We start from the raw sequence: 17535 nt of genomic DNA, 5'->3' as shown, positions 1-17535 counted from the left end.
TGGCAGAAAAGCTATACTAGAGAAAGGCCTGAAGAAAATGAGAAGTATATGCATTTCCTGATGCTGCTGCACCAAAGGCCTCTGAACAGGGGCCTGGACCTGTTATCAGGGTGCCAGAGACTGGACACTCTGGAACCTATAGAATATGAGAAGCTAGGTGGGACCTGAGGGATGGGGTTGAGATTAGGATTTTGCCTGGTTTTGGAGTATTTAGCATTTTTCAGGCTCAGGGCCACCTTCTAGTCCCCACATCTCTCATCTGCACGAGAAGACTCAATAAGTGTTTTCAGATAGTAAAATCACAGGCCTGTGCAGCAATGAAAAGCCTTGCAGCTTTCATTTCAGAAATTCATAACCATCAAGGGTTACCTTACCTGGGAATCCACGGTCCCCTCGTTCTCCTTTATTTCCTAACCCACCGGAAATTCCAAGTGATTCCCCTGGGTCACCTGGTAGAAGTCAAGAAAGGGACATTTTGGCTCTCTGAACTTGATTGTGTTGCTAGAACATTCTGTAATTAACCCATTCACTCCTGAATTGTAGCTTTTACGTGTTGCTTACTACCCTTTCTCCTGAAAATACACTTTTGCTACAGTTCAAATCCACGGACTCAACAAAGGCAAAACAAATTACTTGCCTGGGGTAAAATAAATCCTTTTAACGATATTTGCATCAGTTTTAGATGCAGAGCTATGCAATGGTCCAATAAGTCCCATATTAGATCACTGGTAACACCTAACTTTTCTCCTAGCTTCTAACTTCATAGCTTCTATTTATTTATACAGTTGATACAGGATTATTTTCTAGATCTCTGGATGTATCTGGTATTGTGCTATGGAGAGAAGGATTAAAGCGTGTTTGCTATTTAAGCATCAAACTCCCACTGAATTTCCCATTGAATTCCAATGGGAGCTGAGAGCCTAAATCCTTTGAAAACCCCAGCCTATATGCATATGTAGGTAGGTGGTGAAAACAAAGAGCACCATCTACTGGCACATAAGAGTATGTGGCACTGTTCATTGATTTATGGTCCACTGCAAAAAGTTTCCTGACTGCATCTCTTAAAACAACCAGAGCAGGGGACATTTGAATAGCGCTTCCTCTCTCTGCATTGTGATTCTCAGTGAACTAAATGCATTTAAATGACAACAGAGGGAGGAATAGACAGCAGATTTCAAGCAGATTTACCTCAGAAGATTTCTGGTAACCAGTGACTCATCTAGCCACCCATCCTCGTATTTTATGGGATGTCCCCTATTTGCTATGAGAGCTGCTCAGAATATTTACATCCAAGCAAATAAAAAACTGGCAACTTTTTTCCTCACAGTCTCTCACCCACTCTCTTCTGCTGGGTCACACTCTGGAAAAGACCCAGAAACTGGAACTCAATTACTTACCCTTTGGACCAGGGAAACCACCAGTCCCTGGAAAACCTGGTGCTCCTGAGATACCCTCTGAACCCTGGAAAAAAATAATATACAATTATCCTCATACCTACTGCCTGCAGTCTGGGTTGTGCTGATAGCAGTGAATTGCACTCAAAAGATGTAACAAAAATCTGTCTGGGAAAAAAGAAAATTCTGTTTCTCATTTATCAGTGCCAGCTATTACCAGAGGAGAGCTGATTTTATTGCTGAGGTGGCGCGGTAAACAAGAGTACTGCCAGCCTCTGCTGTTCTGATACAGTATGCGGGATTTTTCTAAGTGCACTCAGAATGGAAGATGCATATTTACACTTTCTCCTGGAAATCCGGGTAATCCTATGATTCCAGCCAGTCCTTTCTGTCCCGGCAAGCCAGGTGGTCCAGGCAGGCCTGGGAACCCTGCATCACCAGGTAGTCCTCTATCTGTGGCTGGCAAACCTCGGGAACCAGGAAGACCAGGTTGTCCACGGGTTCCAGAGAATCCTTTCTCACCTAAATTTATACAGAAAAGAAAAATGTGTTGCTACTTCATCATAAAGACATTCAGCCCAGCCAATAAGCTTATTCTTCAATGCTCCCTGCAAAGAAGAGGAGAATTCATTATTTCTGCAATAAAGAATCACAGCTTTGAAGAGCTATTCTTGATTCAAATTCAGAGTGGCTGCATGGAAAATCTTTGTAGAATCTGAAAATAACAATACTACAGGCTGCTAAATGGACAAAACATCCTCTCCCCAGAGTAGGCAGAATTACTGGATGGTTAGTGATGGCAACTTTCATTTTGGAACGTATTCTAATACTGATAAATACCTCTAGGTCCAGGGAATCCTCTCAGTCCAGCTGACCCAGGATCACCTTTGTCTCCCTTCAATGCCAATGCCAATTCTGGAGGCCTAAGAACTGGGAGTCCAGGGGGACCTCGATCTCCCCTGTCACCTGAAGACGTAAGAGAATTAAGCTGTACGAGAGAAGGGTCTCTTAAAAGAAGAATGTTTAAACACAGAGGCCTGGATTTCAGAGCTGTGACTCCCAGTGAAGCCATTTGAGCTGTAGGTGCTTAGTATCTTTGAAAACCAGGCCACAGATATTTTACACCCTGTATAGATAACACTCTGGCAATGAAAAAATGGCAGCAGTTCTTCTCCCTTGCTGCTCTTGGGCCTATGGTGACCAGCGAAAAATCAGGACATGAGGTGACGGTAATAGGATCCTATATAAGACAAAACCCCTAATATCTGGATGGTCCCAATAACACTGGGGTATCTGGTCACTGTTCTTGGGCCCCTTGCTGCAGCAACCTAGTAATTTAGTCACATTTGTTTTTCAGAGCTCACCTTTTAGACCAGTGGGTCCAGAATATCCAATATTTCCTTCCCTTCCAGCTGACCCAGGAAGTCCTTTCAGCCCACTCACCCCAGGGATACCAGGCAGGCCTGCCATGCCAGGAAAGCCAATCAACCCAGGAGGACCCTTTTCACCTGTTTGAAAAGAAGTTGTAAAACAAAGTGATAAATTGAGTCTTTGTATTTTCCATACAAATAGAAGTGGAAGCTGGGAGCAAGGTGGGTACGGCATATTGTGCAAACTCAGGCAGTGAAAAATCCTAAAGCACAAAGGTAGGAGGGTTCTGCTAGAAGTCTCCATTGCTGTAGTAAGCCTCTGTTCACCACCACTTACTCACTAGCTTTCAGTTCACCATCAAGGGTCTATTTCTGTTCCCACTACAGCACACAATTCCAACGGGAGCAGAATGTGATTTCAATCACTGCTGACTTTCTTCCTAAAATAACCTATAGCAGTGTCGGCTCTAAATGGCTGTTCTTAGTTTTACTCCCCTGCCAGTTTGTGCTTTGTTTTCTCTTCCCTACGATGTTTCCCAAGCTCTTTGTTCTCTCACCATCTATAGTTTCCCCCAATCCCAATCCCATACTGACTTTTCTGCTTCTATACCTTTCCCTATGGACTAAGGATCATCTCCTGGCCAGATTCGGGGCTCCCATGTGGAATTACAATGTCTGACTGCTCACCTAAGACACTGCTCCCTACTGAGGGCAAATCTCACCACATCCATCCCCAATGTAGTTCCGTCCTTCCCACCAAGGGGTCACCTGTCTCCCCAGAGAGAATGATAGAGTTAGTCTCTAAGGTGCCACAATGACTCCTCGTTGTTTTTGCTGATACAGACTAACACAGCTACCACTTTGAAACCAATCAAGAACTTGCCACTCTGACGTTAGGCTCTGATTAGATAAAAAAATTACTGGGTGACTGGTACCTTAAATAATTTTTATCTTTCAAGACAAAAGGTGATACAATTTACAACACTTTGATATTCCTGAAATCCTTTCTCCATTATCTATTTCTGATATTTCTGTTGTGTCAATTTACCTCAGTATACTTGACGTGTTAAAAAAAAAAGTAATAACTTTGTAAGGGTTAACTTCTTCAATGTGAATATGAAATGCTATTATAGACACCCTCTGCTGACAATGACACCACTTAGATAGTGGTTTCTGTGTGGTGGACCCTAGGAATTGAACCGATATATCCTTTGGCAGAGTCCAATGCAGCTTTTAATTACTAACCCAATCTGCATTCACATCAGCAATCTATCAGTGAAACGAATGCATCTGAACACAAGTTCCCTGTAACTTTCAGTCTCTTCCAACAAGTAGGGTCTAAAATCATCATTCATGTTACTTTAGCTGTGCATCTGAACCCAGCCCTGCATGACTATTTCCTAATTTATACAATTACCTTTTGCTCCAGAGAAACCTGGACGTCCATCTCTACCCAAAGGCCCAGGTGACCCTGGGAATCCTCTGTCCCCAGGTAGTCCTGGAAAACCTTCTAGGCCTGGGAAGCCTTTCATACCAGCAGGGCCCGCTGGACCTGCATCGCCCGTTGGTCCTTTGACTCCAGGAAGTCCTGAATCAATACAAGCAAACTCAATAGCTTTTGTCATACAAGCTTCTGGACAGTTTGGTGAACTGTTCAGCATGTTCTTTAAATGTAGCATTGTTTTTAATATGAGAGCTGGATCTAAAAATGATGGCACATGCAGCCTTCTAGCAGGCAGAATGTTTAGATATGCAAAAACATTAGTCATACACAATAAGAGACCTGCCTACGTCACTTCAAAACCAGCAACAGGGAGACCCTTTGAATTATTCTCCTCTCCTACTTTATCAGCCATTAAAGTGAAGAGCAGTAGCAGGTCTTACCTTTTTACTTCAAGGCAGCAAACCAAAGCATGGGATAAGGAGCATTAATAATGTTAACTTCCAGCCCCTACCACATCATCTTGGTCAACCAAAGTGGTCAACTGAAGAGTGTCCTGTTCATTCTGCTACTAAGGTACTACTTCTTAAAAGTCAGATTGGTTAGTAATTAAGGGAATGGGCTGCTGAACGTGTTATGAAAGCATCTCCAGGGTTACCGTCGTTGAAACCATTTGTGCACAATTTAGTCTCTACATATGTCAGAAGGTTTCTGGCTGCACCTTGGTAAACATTTAATTCAGAAAAAAACCAAACAAGGTAAAGGCTTAAACCATTGAAAAAGGGAATGCTCAGCTACAACGTTAAAAAGAAAAAAAATCAGGTAGCTTCTGAGAAATGGCACATAAAGCAGAAATATCAGATGGGCGAGCTTTGCAGCACCCTGGATTTTAGCATTTAAAGCTATAACCTGATTTTTTAAACATAATACAATATCTGCATAATTAAAGAAGAAAAAGACAATGTGTGCTTGAAGTCTAAGACTTTTCCTCATGGGCTTCGTTCTTTGTTACCATCTGAGCATACTCGGCACAATGGTTCTTTGCTCTCTGGTATAGTTCAAATAAGGGGTGCAGCCTGTAGTCAATGCAATTCTTGTAGCATTAAAAGCTAGGTAGTTAGTTCATGACCTTTTACGCTACAGTGCATTTTCTCACCTTGACAGCCTATGTGAAGAACACATAACCAAACAGTGTGACATCAGAAATGGAGAGTTGATGGTAAATGGAACAGAAAAATGGTGAAGGAAAAATAGGAATATGTGAACAGAAAGCACAAGGGCACTAAAGAAATTAAAGACTCAGAAAGAATACTGCAGCAAAACCTTAGTCACTTAGAGTTGATCATCCACCAATTAGCGGGTTTAAAAGATTAATTAAAGGCAGGGGAGTCGTGATGCAAATGACCAAGAATATAAAGCTATACAGAAGAAAAAGCTTCCTCCAATTTAAAGTACAATACTTTTTTGTGTCCACTTTACAATGCTAATGTCAGAGGCAACTTGGAGATTAGTATTTAAGAACATAAGAACAGGCATACTAGGTCAGACCAAGGGTCCATCTAGCCAACTATTCTGTCTTCTGACAGTGGCCAGTTGTCAGATGCTTCAGAGGGAATGAACAGAACAGGGTAATTATCAAATGATCCGTCCCCTGTCATCCAGTCCCAGCTTCAGGAAGTCAGAAGTTTGGGACACCTGGGAAGAGGGGTTGCATTCTTGACCATCTTGGCTAATAGCAATGAATGGACCTATCCTCCATGAACTTTGTTTTTGTTTTTTAAAGCCAGTTATACTTTTGGCCTTCACAACATCCCCTGGCAACGAGTTCCATAGGCTGACTGTGTGTTGTATGAAGAAGTACTTCCTTTTGTTTTAAACCTGCTGCCTATTAATTTATTTGGGTGACTCCTAGTTCTTGTGTTATGTGAAAGGGTAAATAATTTCCTATTCACTTTCTCCATACCATGCATGCTTTCATAGACCTCTACCATAACCTGCCTTTCGTAGTCTCTTTTCTAAGACGAACAGTCCCAGTCTTTTTAATGTCTCCTCATTTGGAAGGTGTTCCATGTTCCTAATCATTTTTGTTGCCCTCTGTACTTTTTCCAATTCTAATATATCATTTTTGAGATGGGGCAACCTCAACTGCAGAGTCCTAATCCTAAACCCACAGGATTCCAGGTGTGGGGGTAACAGGGATTTATATAGTGGCATTATGATATTTTCTGCTTTATCATCTTTCCTAACGGTTCCTAACATTGTTAGTGTTTTTGACTGCCACTGAACACTGAGCAGTTATTTTCAGAGAATTCTCCACAATGACTTGAGTGGTAACAGCTAATTTAGATCCCACCATTTTGTATGTATAGTTGACATTATATTTTCCATTATGCATTACTTTGCACTTAACAACACTGAATTTCATCTGCCATTTTGTTGCCCAGTCACCCAGTTTTGTGAAGTCCCTTTGTAATTCTTCTTAGTCAGCTTTGCACTTAATTATCTTGAGCAATTTTGTATCATCTACAAATTTTGACATCTTACTGTTTACCCCTTTTCTAGATCATTTATGCATATATTATACAGCACAGGTCCCAGCACAGATCCTTAGCGGATCCCGCTACTTACCACTTTTCACTGTGAAAACTGATAATTTATCTCTAGCCTTTGTTTCCAATCTTTTAACCATTTACTGATACATGAAAGGAACTTCCCTCTTACCCCATGACTACTTACTTTGCTTAAGAGTCTTTGGTGAGGGACTCTGTTAAAGGCTTTGGGGAAGACCAAGTATATTATATCCACTGGATCACCGTTGTTCCCATGCTCTCTGACACCCTCAATAAATTCTAATACATATGGTGAGGCCATGATTTCCCTTTACAAAAGCCGTGTTCACTCTTCCTCAATATATTGTGTTTATCTACGTGTCTGATAATTCTGTTCCTTACTATAGCTTCAACCAATTTGCCTGGTACTGAAGTTAGGCTTAATGGCCTGTAATTGCAAGGGTTGCCTATGGATACATTTTAAAAAACAGGCATTGCATTAGCTATCCTCTAGTCATCTGGTACAGAGGCTGATTTACACAATAGGTTATGTACCACAGTAAGTAGTTCTGCAATTTCATATTTTAGTTCCCTCAGAACTCTTGGGTAAATACCATCTGATCCTGGTAAGTTATTACAGTTAAATTGATCAATTTGTTCCAAAATCTCCTCTACTGACACCTCAGTCTGATACAGTTCCTCAGATCTTTCAACTAAAAAGAATGGCTCAGGTGTGGGGATTTTTCCCACATCCTCTGCAGTACAGGCGTATGCAAAAGAATTCATATAGCTTCTCTGCAACATCCTTCTCTTCCTTGTGTGCTCCTTTAGCACCTTGATTGTCTGCTGATTGTTTGGCAGACTTCCTGCTTCTGATATACTTAAAAAAATGTTTCCAGTTAGTTCTTGGGTCTTTTGCTATTTGCTCGTCCAAGTCTTCTCTGGCCAGTCTAAGTACACTTTTACATTTGACCAACCAGAGTTTATACTCTTTTCCTCAGTAGGATTTAACTTTCAATTTTTAATGGATGTCTTTTTGCCTCTAACCACGTCTTTTACTCTGTTTAGCCATGGTGACCTTTTTTTGGTCCTGTTACTTTTTTTTTAATTGGGGTATAACTTCAGTTTATTTCTCTCCTCCAATAGTTCTCCAGCTTTTTCATTCTGCAAACTGCTGTGTAAGAGACAGATGTTCTTACAGACTATTATTTTCTACTAAACATCTGGTCTCTCTTTTGCTTGATTCTCATAACATTGCATATTGTGTTTCCAGGAAAGACCCTGTGTAGCGCAGCTCAAGAGCCACTGCGCCACTCAGAGTCCCTTGGGCCCATGAAAGAGGGGGAATCAAGATGATCTTCCACTGTCTCAGGGGATGAAGAAGATACATGTAGTTGTGCCAAGAAGCCCAGCAATTTTCAGCCCATCAAAGTTAACAATTTGTTATGTATATGAAATTAAAGCATGAAAAGACGGTTACTCACCTTTGTAACTGTTGTTCTTCGAGATGTGTTGCTCACATCCATTCCAGTTAGGTGTGCGCGCCGCGCGTGCACGTTCGTCGGAAACTTTTTACCCTAGCAACTCCAGTGGGCCGGCAGGTCGCCCCCTGGAGTGGCGCCGCCATGGCGCCCAATATATATCCCTGCCGGCCCGCCCGCTCCTCAGTTCCTTCTTGCCGGCGACTCCGACAGTGGGGAAGGAGGGCGGGTGTGGAATGGATGTGAGCAACACATCTCGAAGAACAACAGTTACAAAGGTGAGTAACCGTCTTTTCTTCTTCGAGTGATTGCTCACATCCATTCCAGTTAGGTGACTCCCAAGCCATACCTAGGCGGTGGGGTCGGAGTGAGAAGTCGCGGCATGGAGCACTGCAGTTCCGAAGGCCGCATCCTCTCTCGATTGCTGGACCAGGGCGTAGTGGGAAGCAAAGGTGTGGACCGATGACCAGGTCGCTGCCCGACAGATTTCCTGGATGGGCACACGGGCCAGGAAAGCCAGCGACGACGCCTGCGCCCTGGTAGAATGCGCAGTCACACGGCCCGTAGGGACATGGGCCAAGTCATAACAGGTCCTGATACAGGACGTAACCCACGAGGATAACCTCTGGGAGGAGATAGGAAGCCCTTTCATACGGTCCGCTACCGCCACGAAAAGCTGGGGGGATTTGCGGAAGGGTTTGGTCCTCTCTATGTAGAACGCGAGAGCTCTACGGACATCCAGCGAGTGGAGCTGCTGCTCCCTGCCTGAGGAGTGAGGTTTTGGGAAAAAAACCGGGAGGAAAATCTCTTGGTTGACGTGGAAGGCTGAGACCACCTTGGGTAGAAAGGCAGGGTGTGGTCTAAGCTGCACCTTGTCTTTGTGGAAGACCGTGTATGGGGGGTCCACCACAAGGGCTCGGAGTTCCGACACCCGTCTAGCTGAGGTGATAGCTACTAGAAAGGCAGCCTTCCAAGAGAGGTAAAGCAGGGAGCAAGTAGCTAACGGCTCAAAGGGGGGCCCCATGAGCCGGGACAACACCAGGTTAAGATCCCAGGTTGGAGCAGGGGGACGGACGTTAGGGAATAACCGTTCCAGCCCCTTAAGGAATCTCGACACCGTCGGGTGAGAAAAAACGGAGCGACCGTCCGCACCCGGGTGAAAGGTGGAGATAGCTGCCAGATGGACTCGCAACGACGATAAGGCCAGACCATGTTCTTTGAGGGACCAAACATAATCTAAGATTTCGGATACCGAAACTTCCATAGGGCGGAGATTTCTCTCTACGCACCAACAGGAGAAGCGTTTCCATTTCGCCGAATATGTGGCCCTTGTGGATGGTTTCCTGCTGCTCAAGAGCACCTCTCTCACAGGCGTGGAGCAGCGCAGCTCGGAACCAGTTAGCCACGCAGGAGCCACGCCGCTAGGTGCAGCGACTGCAGGTCTGGGTGACAGAGGGACCCGTGGTCCTGGGTAATCAGGTCCGGATGAAGGGGCAGGGGAACTGGGTCGGCTACGGCCAAGTCTAGCAGCATGGTGTACCAGTGCTGTCTGGGCCATGCCGGGGCCACCATGATCACACGAGCCCTGTCTCTGCGCACCTTCAGGAGGACCTTGTGAACCAGAGGGAACGGAGGAAACGCATAGTACAGGTGGGTCGCCCACTGGATGAGGAAGGCATCCGCTATCGACCCCGGCTCCCTGCCCTGAAAGGAGCAGAACGCTTGGCACTTCCTGTTCCCCTTGGACGCAAAGAGGTCCACCCGGGGATAACCCCACCTCCGGAAAATGGAGAGAGCGACGTCCGGTCGAAGGGACCACTCGTGTGACAGGAAGGATCTGCTCAATCGATCCGCCAGCGTGTTCCGTACTCCGGGAAGGAAGGAAGCCCTGAGGTGAATGGAGTGGGCTACGCAAAAGTCCCAGAGTCGTATCGCCTCGAGGCACAGGGAGGAGGACCTGGTGCCGCCCTGCTTGTTGATATAATACATGGTCGTCGTGTTGTCCGTGAACACGGCTACACAACGACCCTGAAGCTGATGACAAAACGTTTGGCAAGCAAGGCGGACCGCTCTCAACTCCCTCATGTTGATATGTAGCCCCACCTCCTCCTGGGACCATAGGCCCTGCGTCCGCAGGGTCCCTAGGTGGGCCCCCCAGCCTAGATCTGAGGCATCCGTTGTCAGGGATACCGAGGGCTGAGACGGGTGAAAGGGAAGACCCGCACACAATACGGACTGGTCCACCCACCAGCCAAGGGAATCTAAGACCTTCTGGGGGACTGTGATTAACATGTCTAGCGGTTGCCTTGGTCTGTAATGACTGATAAGCCACAGCTGGAGAGGCCTCATGCGGAGCCGAGCGTAGTCGGTCACAAAAGTGCACGCCGCCATGTGGCCTAACAGGGTTAGACATGTCCTCACTGACGTCAACGGGGCTGACCGCAAGCGTTGAACGATCGCCGCCATGGTCTGGAACCGCTGCCGAGGCAGCGAGGCCCTGCCCACAGTGGCGTCCAGGACGGCCCCGATAAATTCCACCTTCTGAGTGGGCCTCAGGGTGGACTTGTCTGTGTTTATCAAGAGGCCCAGACTCGCAAACATGCCGGTGATCACGCGGACATGGCTGTACACCTGCTGTTCCGACGTGCCCCGAATCAACCAATCGTCCAGATAAGGGAACACGTGGACACGGTTGCGCCGAAGATGCGCCACGACAACTGCCATGCATTTTGTAAACACCCTCGGGGCCGTGGACAGGCCAAACGGGAGGACCGCAAATTGATAATGACGAGCCCCCACAACGAAGCGGAGGAAGCGTCTGTGGCGTGGCCAAATGGCAACGTGGAAATACGCGTCCTGCATGTCGAGGGCGGCGTACCAGTCTCCCGGATCCAGGGATGGAATAATGGTCCCCAGGGATACCATGCGGAACTTCAACTTCACGAGGTATTTGTTGAGTTCTCGCAGGTCGAGGATAGGCCTGAGGCCCCCCTTGGCCTTGGGGATCAGAAAATAGCGGGAATAAAACCCCTTGCCTTTCTCGTTTTCGGGAACCGCCTCTATAGCTCCTTTGCTGAGGAGCGTCCGCACCTCCTGCCGAAGGAATTGCTCGTGAGAGGGGTCCCTGAAGAGGGACGAGGAAGGAGGGCGGGAAGGAGGGAACGAAACAAACTGCAGGCGGTACCCCGTCTGCACCACGCTCAAGACCCAGCGGTCCGATGTTATTTGGGACCACGCCGGGAGGAAAAACGAAAGGCGGTTGGAAAACGGAGGGGAAGGATCCGTAGGGGAAACTGTTACTGCGCCCTCGAGCGCACCTTCAAAATGAAGGCTTAGGACCAGGCGGGGGTTTTGAGGAGCCTTGGTTCTGCCCCCCTTGGTTCCCCGACTGCCTGCGCCTCCCGTTCCTGCCGCGGCGCCTGTAAGGGTCCTGCCGCTGGCGGAACTGGGAAAACGGCCGACGGTGCTGCTGTTGCTGCGGCCTAAAGGGTCTACGCTGTGTCACGGGGGTGTGCATCCCGAGGGACCGCGCAATGACCCGGTTGTCCTTTAAACTCTTAAGTCTGGGGTCTGTCTTATCGGAAAACAGGCCCTGGCCTTCGAAAGGAAGGTCCTGTATCGTGTGCTGGAGCTCTGGCGGAAGGCCGGAAACCTGCAGCCAGGAGATGCGACGCATCGTAACTCCTGACGCGAGGGTACGGGCAGCCGAGTCCGCAGCGTCCAAGGAGGCTTGCAAGGCCGTGCGCGCGACCTTCTTGCCTTCGTCCAAGATGGCCGTGAACTCTTGGCGAGCATCCTGTGGCAGCAGCTCCTTAAATTTGTCCACTGCCACCCAGGAGTTAAAGGCGTATCTGCTCAGCAGGGCCTGTTGGTTAGAGACCCTGAGCTGCAGCGCCCCAGCCGAATACACCTTACGGCCAAGGAGGTCCATCCGCCTGGCTTCTCTGGATTTGGGGGCCGGAGCCTCCTGGCCGTGACGCTCCCTATCGTTCACCGATTGCACTACCAGTGAACCGGGAGTCGGGTGAACATGTAAATATTCGTACCCCTTAGAAGGGGCCATGTACTTCCTCTCGACTCCTTTCGCTGTCGGAGGGATGGAGGCCGGGGACTGCCAGATAGTATTGGCATTGGCCTGAATGGTCCGTATAAACGGCAGGGCGACCCTAGTGGGAGCATCGGAAGAGAGGATGGTAACAATTGGGTCCTCTATCTCCGAGACCTCCTCTGCCTGCAGACTCAGGTTTTGAGCCAATCGCCTGAGGAGGTCCTGGTGCGCCCTGAGATCCAGCGAGGGGGGACTGTTGGAGGAGGTACCCGCCACCGCCTCATCCGGGGAGGAGGATGATGAGACCCCAGGCACAATAGTGTCCAACTGAGGGTCTTCCTCAGCCCTCGCCTCTGTCTCCGGAGCCGCAGCGGAGTCCTGCTGTTTGGACCCTTCGTCCCCTTCCGGGGAGGGAGGGGGGCGAGACAAAGAGGCTTCAGGGGCCCTACGCTCCGCAGTCGCCGGCCTAGCAGGGAGCTGCTGGGGGCCCTGGGCCTGATGGTACGCCCAGGGTGTCCAGAATCCCCACTGTGGGGGGCCTTGGTCCTGCAGCGGCGGATCAGCAAACAGCGCCGCCTGCCGGTCGGTGCCCAGCGCATAGCCGCTGTCCGTCTGGGAGGACACGGACGGCTGCCTGGAGGGCCACGGCGGGGCCGACCCTGGATGGTACGGGTCTGCGCGGGCCGGCACGGAGGATCGTCTCGGTGCCGGGGACCGGTGCCGGGAGTCATAACGGTGCCGGGACCGGGACCTGTCACGGTGCCGGGCGCTGCTTCGGGACCGGGATCTGTCACGGTGCCGGGCGCCGCTTCGGTGCCGGGACCTACTACCAGCTCGGTGCCGGGAGATCGACCGGGACCGGGACCTGCCACCAGCTCGGTGCCGGGAGGTCGAGCGAGATCGGGACCGGGACCTGCCACCAGCTCGGTGCCGGGAGGTCGACCGGTGCGGCGAGTAGCGTCGGGACCTGCTCCTGGAGTCGCGGTGCCGGTGTCGACTGGAGCATGACCGCGACCGTCTCGATGCCGACCGGTGCCGCGAGTGCGACCGGTACCGCTGAGGGGAGCGGTGCCGGGACTGCGAGCGGCGTCGGGATCTGGAGCGCCCAAGACGTCGGGGCCTGGATGGCGAACGACTGTCCGTGGGCGGTGCCGACATCATGGGCTTGCCTCTGGATGTGACCCGCACCGGAGGAACCGGGGGTGGCAGCCGAGTAGGCTCCGTCAGGGCAATAAGGTCCCGAGCCGAGGCGAAGGTCTCCGGTGTGGATGGGACCATTATCTCAACCCCAGATCTCATGGGGGAGCTCGGCGGCACCGGACTCAACAGACCCGCCGGGCCCGGAGTCAACGGTGCTGACGGTGCCGGCGGCGCCGCGGCCGATGTCGAGGCCGGGCGTTCAAGCCGGGTCTGCCTGGCCGGAGTATTAGACTTCGACGGCCTAGGCACTGATTCCGGTGCCGGAGAAGGTCGGTGCCGAGGAGTCTTCTCGGTGCCGGAGCGATCCGGTGCCGGTGCCGAAACCACGGTCTGCGAAGTCGACGGGTCAAGTGCCGCCTCCATTAGGAGAGTTCGGAGCCTCTGATCCCTCTCCTTTTTTGTCCTCGGCTTAAAAGCCTTACAGATGCGGCACTTGTCAGATCTGTGCGATTCCCCGAGGCACTTCAGGCACGCTTCGTGGGGATCGCTGGTAGGCATGGGCTTCTTGCAGGCCGCACACTGCTTGAAGCCTGGCGAAACAGGCATGAGCCTGGCGCCCGGTGCCGGGAAGGGCTAAGCCCCCGGCAAGAAACTACTTAACAGCTATTTACTAAACTATCTACTTAACAATACTAATTAACAACTATATAGAACTAGAGATAAGCGATAAACAAGCGATAGAAACTAGGAGAGCTAGGGACGTGGAGGACAGCTATGCCGCGCTCCACAGTTCCAACGACCGACACGGCGGTAAGAAGGAACTGAGGAGCGGGCGGGCCGGCAGGGATATATATTGGGCGCCATGGCGGCGCCACTCCAGGGGGCGACCTGCCGGCCCACTGGAGTTGCTAGGGTAAAAAGTTTCCGACGAACGTGCACGCGCGGCGCGCACACCTAACTGGAATGGATGTGAGCAATCACTCGAAGAAGAACATGGAGATTCATCATTCATCCAGCAAATATTCAATAATAAAGTAATTTAAAAATTGGTATGTTTAAGATACTTCATTCCATTTTCTCCTCTTATGGCTTACAGCACGATAACACCATTTCTGGCTGGGAGGAGTCTCTCCCGAAGGCCCAAATTCTGCAGCCAGATACACACATCCAGCCTCACTGGGTAGCAACCCCGGGTTAACTCCTAGCAAATAGCAAATCTATTCTAAATCTTATTTAACATCCTGGTGTTTGGTTAAGCCACTCAACCTCAATGGAGATACTACATACCTGGTGATCCTGAGAAGCCAACTGCTCCCCTGGGACCTGGTTCGCCTTTAATGCCAAACGGGCCTCCAGGACCAGGAGGTCCTCGCAATCCAAGAATACCTGGGAGCCCTGGATTACCCTGTTGGCCTTTAAAACCTGGCAAGCCAGGCCTTCCGTCAACACCTAAGAGTGAGAGGTGGGATGTTACTTCACAGGTGAGAATAAAGTTATCTGTTTTTAAAACTTGTAAAAATCATCTCAAAATTACACTAGATGCTCAGGGAAACTTAATAAATACAGAACTACAAACATCTCAGAGGAACTGATGAACTGGCCTCAAGAAGATACTAGAAAGTAACATTTTTTTGAAAGATAAACAGTTCCAGATTCCAGGAAACCAGCAGCAAGGGTGCTCACCCTCCTGTCCAGGAAATCCAGGTTCTCCAGGAAGCCCTTTATCTCCTATGAATCCAGGTCTGCCAGGCTCACCCAGGGCTCCTCTTTCAGCACCAAACACTTCTCCAGGAGCTCCTTTTGCCCCTGACAAGCCAGGAGCTCCCATCTTTCCAGGGAAACCATCTGCTCCATCGAGTCCTGGAAGCCCTTGTGGTCCTGGTTCTCCACGAGGCCCAGGAAAGCCTTAAAGAAAAACCCAGCTGATAATACACAGCAGAAAATACAGAGCAGGAGGAAAACAATATCCATATGAATCAAAATGTCTAACAAATGCACTTTTTTTGTTTCATACAGAAAAAATTAGTTTTGAAAACAGAACCATTTTTTGGTTTTGAATGTTTAATAAAGAATGGAAAAGGACAAAAAGAAGGGAACGAAATGGAAAACCTTTGGTTTTCTAAACAAGTTCTTTTAATCTGAAATGAAATGAAGGTTTTAGAGCATTTTAAGGTTATAAATGCACACACACTAGTGATCTCTACTTCTTTACAAGTACTGGTTTTATCAGATGGATGTATTGCCTACAACAAAAGCATTACTTGCAGACTGACTACAACCATCTGAGTCTATAATGGTGTCTCACTAGTAAGGACAAGTCGCAAATGTTGCAGCTGCACTTGTTCACTTAGTCCTTCTCACTTTATCCTACACAGCAGTGACTCATGAGTGGATATCACCCCAAAGCCCTTGCATTCCTAAAGACAGCATTTGGCATGATAGGGTAGATGATTCAGGAATCCTATAAGACACTGGTACAACAAAGGCTGGAAAGCATGGTGTGCGGAAATGCTGAAAGAACACCATCAAAAGTGTTGCTAAACTGCTCCAAGGACAAAACAACTGAGCATTTTCATGTCAGCAGCAGTGTTCCCTCTAATTTTTCCCACCCATGTGCAGAAGGAATTTTGTTATGTGTGCCAATTGGTGCACATAACAAAATTCATGTGCTGGGGGTGGGGCTGAGGGGTTTGGAGTGTGTGTGGGGGGGTCAGGGCTGGAGCAGAGGATTGGGATGCAAGGTGGGTGCAGGCTCTGGGGTGCGGCCAGGGATGAGGGGTATAGAGTGCAGGCTGTTCTGGGGCTACAGTGGGGAGAGAGAGGACTCCCCCAACTCTCTTTCCCCGCAGCACCTGGCCTGTGGGGAGGAGAGGTGCCTCTTCCCCAGCTGCAGTAGGTCTGTGCTGGCACCAGCAGGGAGAGATACCTCTCCCTACCTTGGCAGGTCCATGATGGGAGAGACGCATCTCTCCCCGCTGCAGCCCTGAGCCCCTGCGGCGGGCTTAATAGGCAGCTGTGCGGCCATGCAGCTTAGAGGGAACTTGGGTCAGCAATGCCTCTGCAATGATTTCCTCAATCTGTCCCTGAGGAGACCTGGCCTAACAGACAGAAGGAAAACACACTTTAAAAATCCTCCGTTGTGACTTTTCTGCTGTTCTGCATGGCATATTACTCTGTATGTTTGACTGCAAACATCACAAAAATCACAGAACTTAAAAAGCATTTCAAATGTTGTATGCTGATTACATACCCATAGCCACACCGCCAAGTGACTGTGGTAGCCATGCAGATGCTACACCCATTTTACACTAAAAATCAGTGGTTCCCAAACTGTATCCCACAGAACACTTGAGCTCAATGGTCACATGGTTGCTGGTTCTCCTCCTTAGTTATAGCTGCTACATCACATTAAGAACATAAGAATGGTCTGACCCAGTATGGCCAAAGGTCTATCTAGCCCAGTATCCTGTCTACCAACAGTGGCCAATGCCAGGTGCTTCAGAGGGAATGAACAGAACAGGTAATCATCAAGTGATCCACCCCTGTCACCCATTCCCAGCTTCTGACAAAAAGAGGCTAAGGACACCTGCCCTGCCCATCCTGGTCAATAGCCATTGATGTACCTATCCTCCATGAATTTATCTAGTTCTTTTTTGAATCCTGTTATGGTCTTGGCCTTCACAACATCCTCTGGCAAAGAGTTCCACAGGTTGACTGACTGTTGTGTGAATAAATACTTCTTTTTGTTTGCTTTAAATCTGCTGCCTGTTAATTTCATTTGGTGACCCCTAGCTCTTGTGTTATGAGGTGTAAAACACACTTTCTTCTTTACTTTCTCCACACAAGTCATGATTCTATAGACCTCTATCATATCCCCCCCGTCATCTCTTTTCCAAGCTGAAAAGCCCCCGATTAATTAATCTCTCCTCATAAAATATTAAAAGCAGCTAAAACCACATTCAATACTTCCCCAATATTATTTAATAATAATGATCATCACTAGGATGGGGCGCGGTCTGAGTGCTCATGAATAGAAGAGGATGGGTAAAGAGTTTGTAAGCCCCGCTGATAAAATATTGTATATTAAATAGACAATCTAAAGTTCCATAACT

At 48.7% G+C, this 17535-nt stretch overlaps 1 protein-coding gene across 2 annotated transcripts in view; it reads right to left on the bottom strand.

Annotated features, from left to right (window-relative positions):
- COL4A6 (collagen type IV alpha 6 chain) overlaps positions 1 to 17535 on the bottom strand; it is a 210133-nt gene that overhangs the window by 16013 nt on the left and 176585 nt on the right. For both annotated transcript variants that reach the window (XM_030575448.1, XM_030575447.1), the window contains exons 27-34: positions 15107 to 15328; positions 14711 to 14872; positions 4182 to 4352; positions 2759 to 2902; positions 2235 to 2360; positions 1735 to 1916; positions 1398 to 1461; positions 375 to 449 (exon numbers count right to left, since the gene is read on the bottom strand). In XM_030575448.1, the coding sequence (XP_030431308.1) occupies positions 375 to 449; positions 1398 to 1461; positions 1735 to 1916; positions 2235 to 2360; positions 2759 to 2902; positions 4182 to 4352; positions 14711 to 14872; positions 15107 to 15328 (1146 nt within the window). The remainder of the gene's footprint in view (positions 1 to 374; positions 450 to 1397; positions 1462 to 1734; positions 1917 to 2234; positions 2361 to 2758; positions 2903 to 4181; positions 4353 to 14710; positions 14873 to 15106; positions 15329 to 17535) is intronic.

This window comes from Gopherus evgoodei, chromosome 9 (assembly GCF_007399415.2).
Source record: "Gopherus evgoodei ecotype Sinaloan lineage chromosome 9, rGopEvg1_v1.p, whole genome shotgun sequence".
In the NCBI taxonomy this organism is placed as follows: domain Eukaryota; kingdom Metazoa; phylum Chordata; order Testudines; family Testudinidae; genus Gopherus; species Gopherus evgoodei.
The sequence above is the reverse complement of the archived record's forward strand: the minus strand, read 5'-3'. Positions and strand labels throughout refer to the sequence as shown.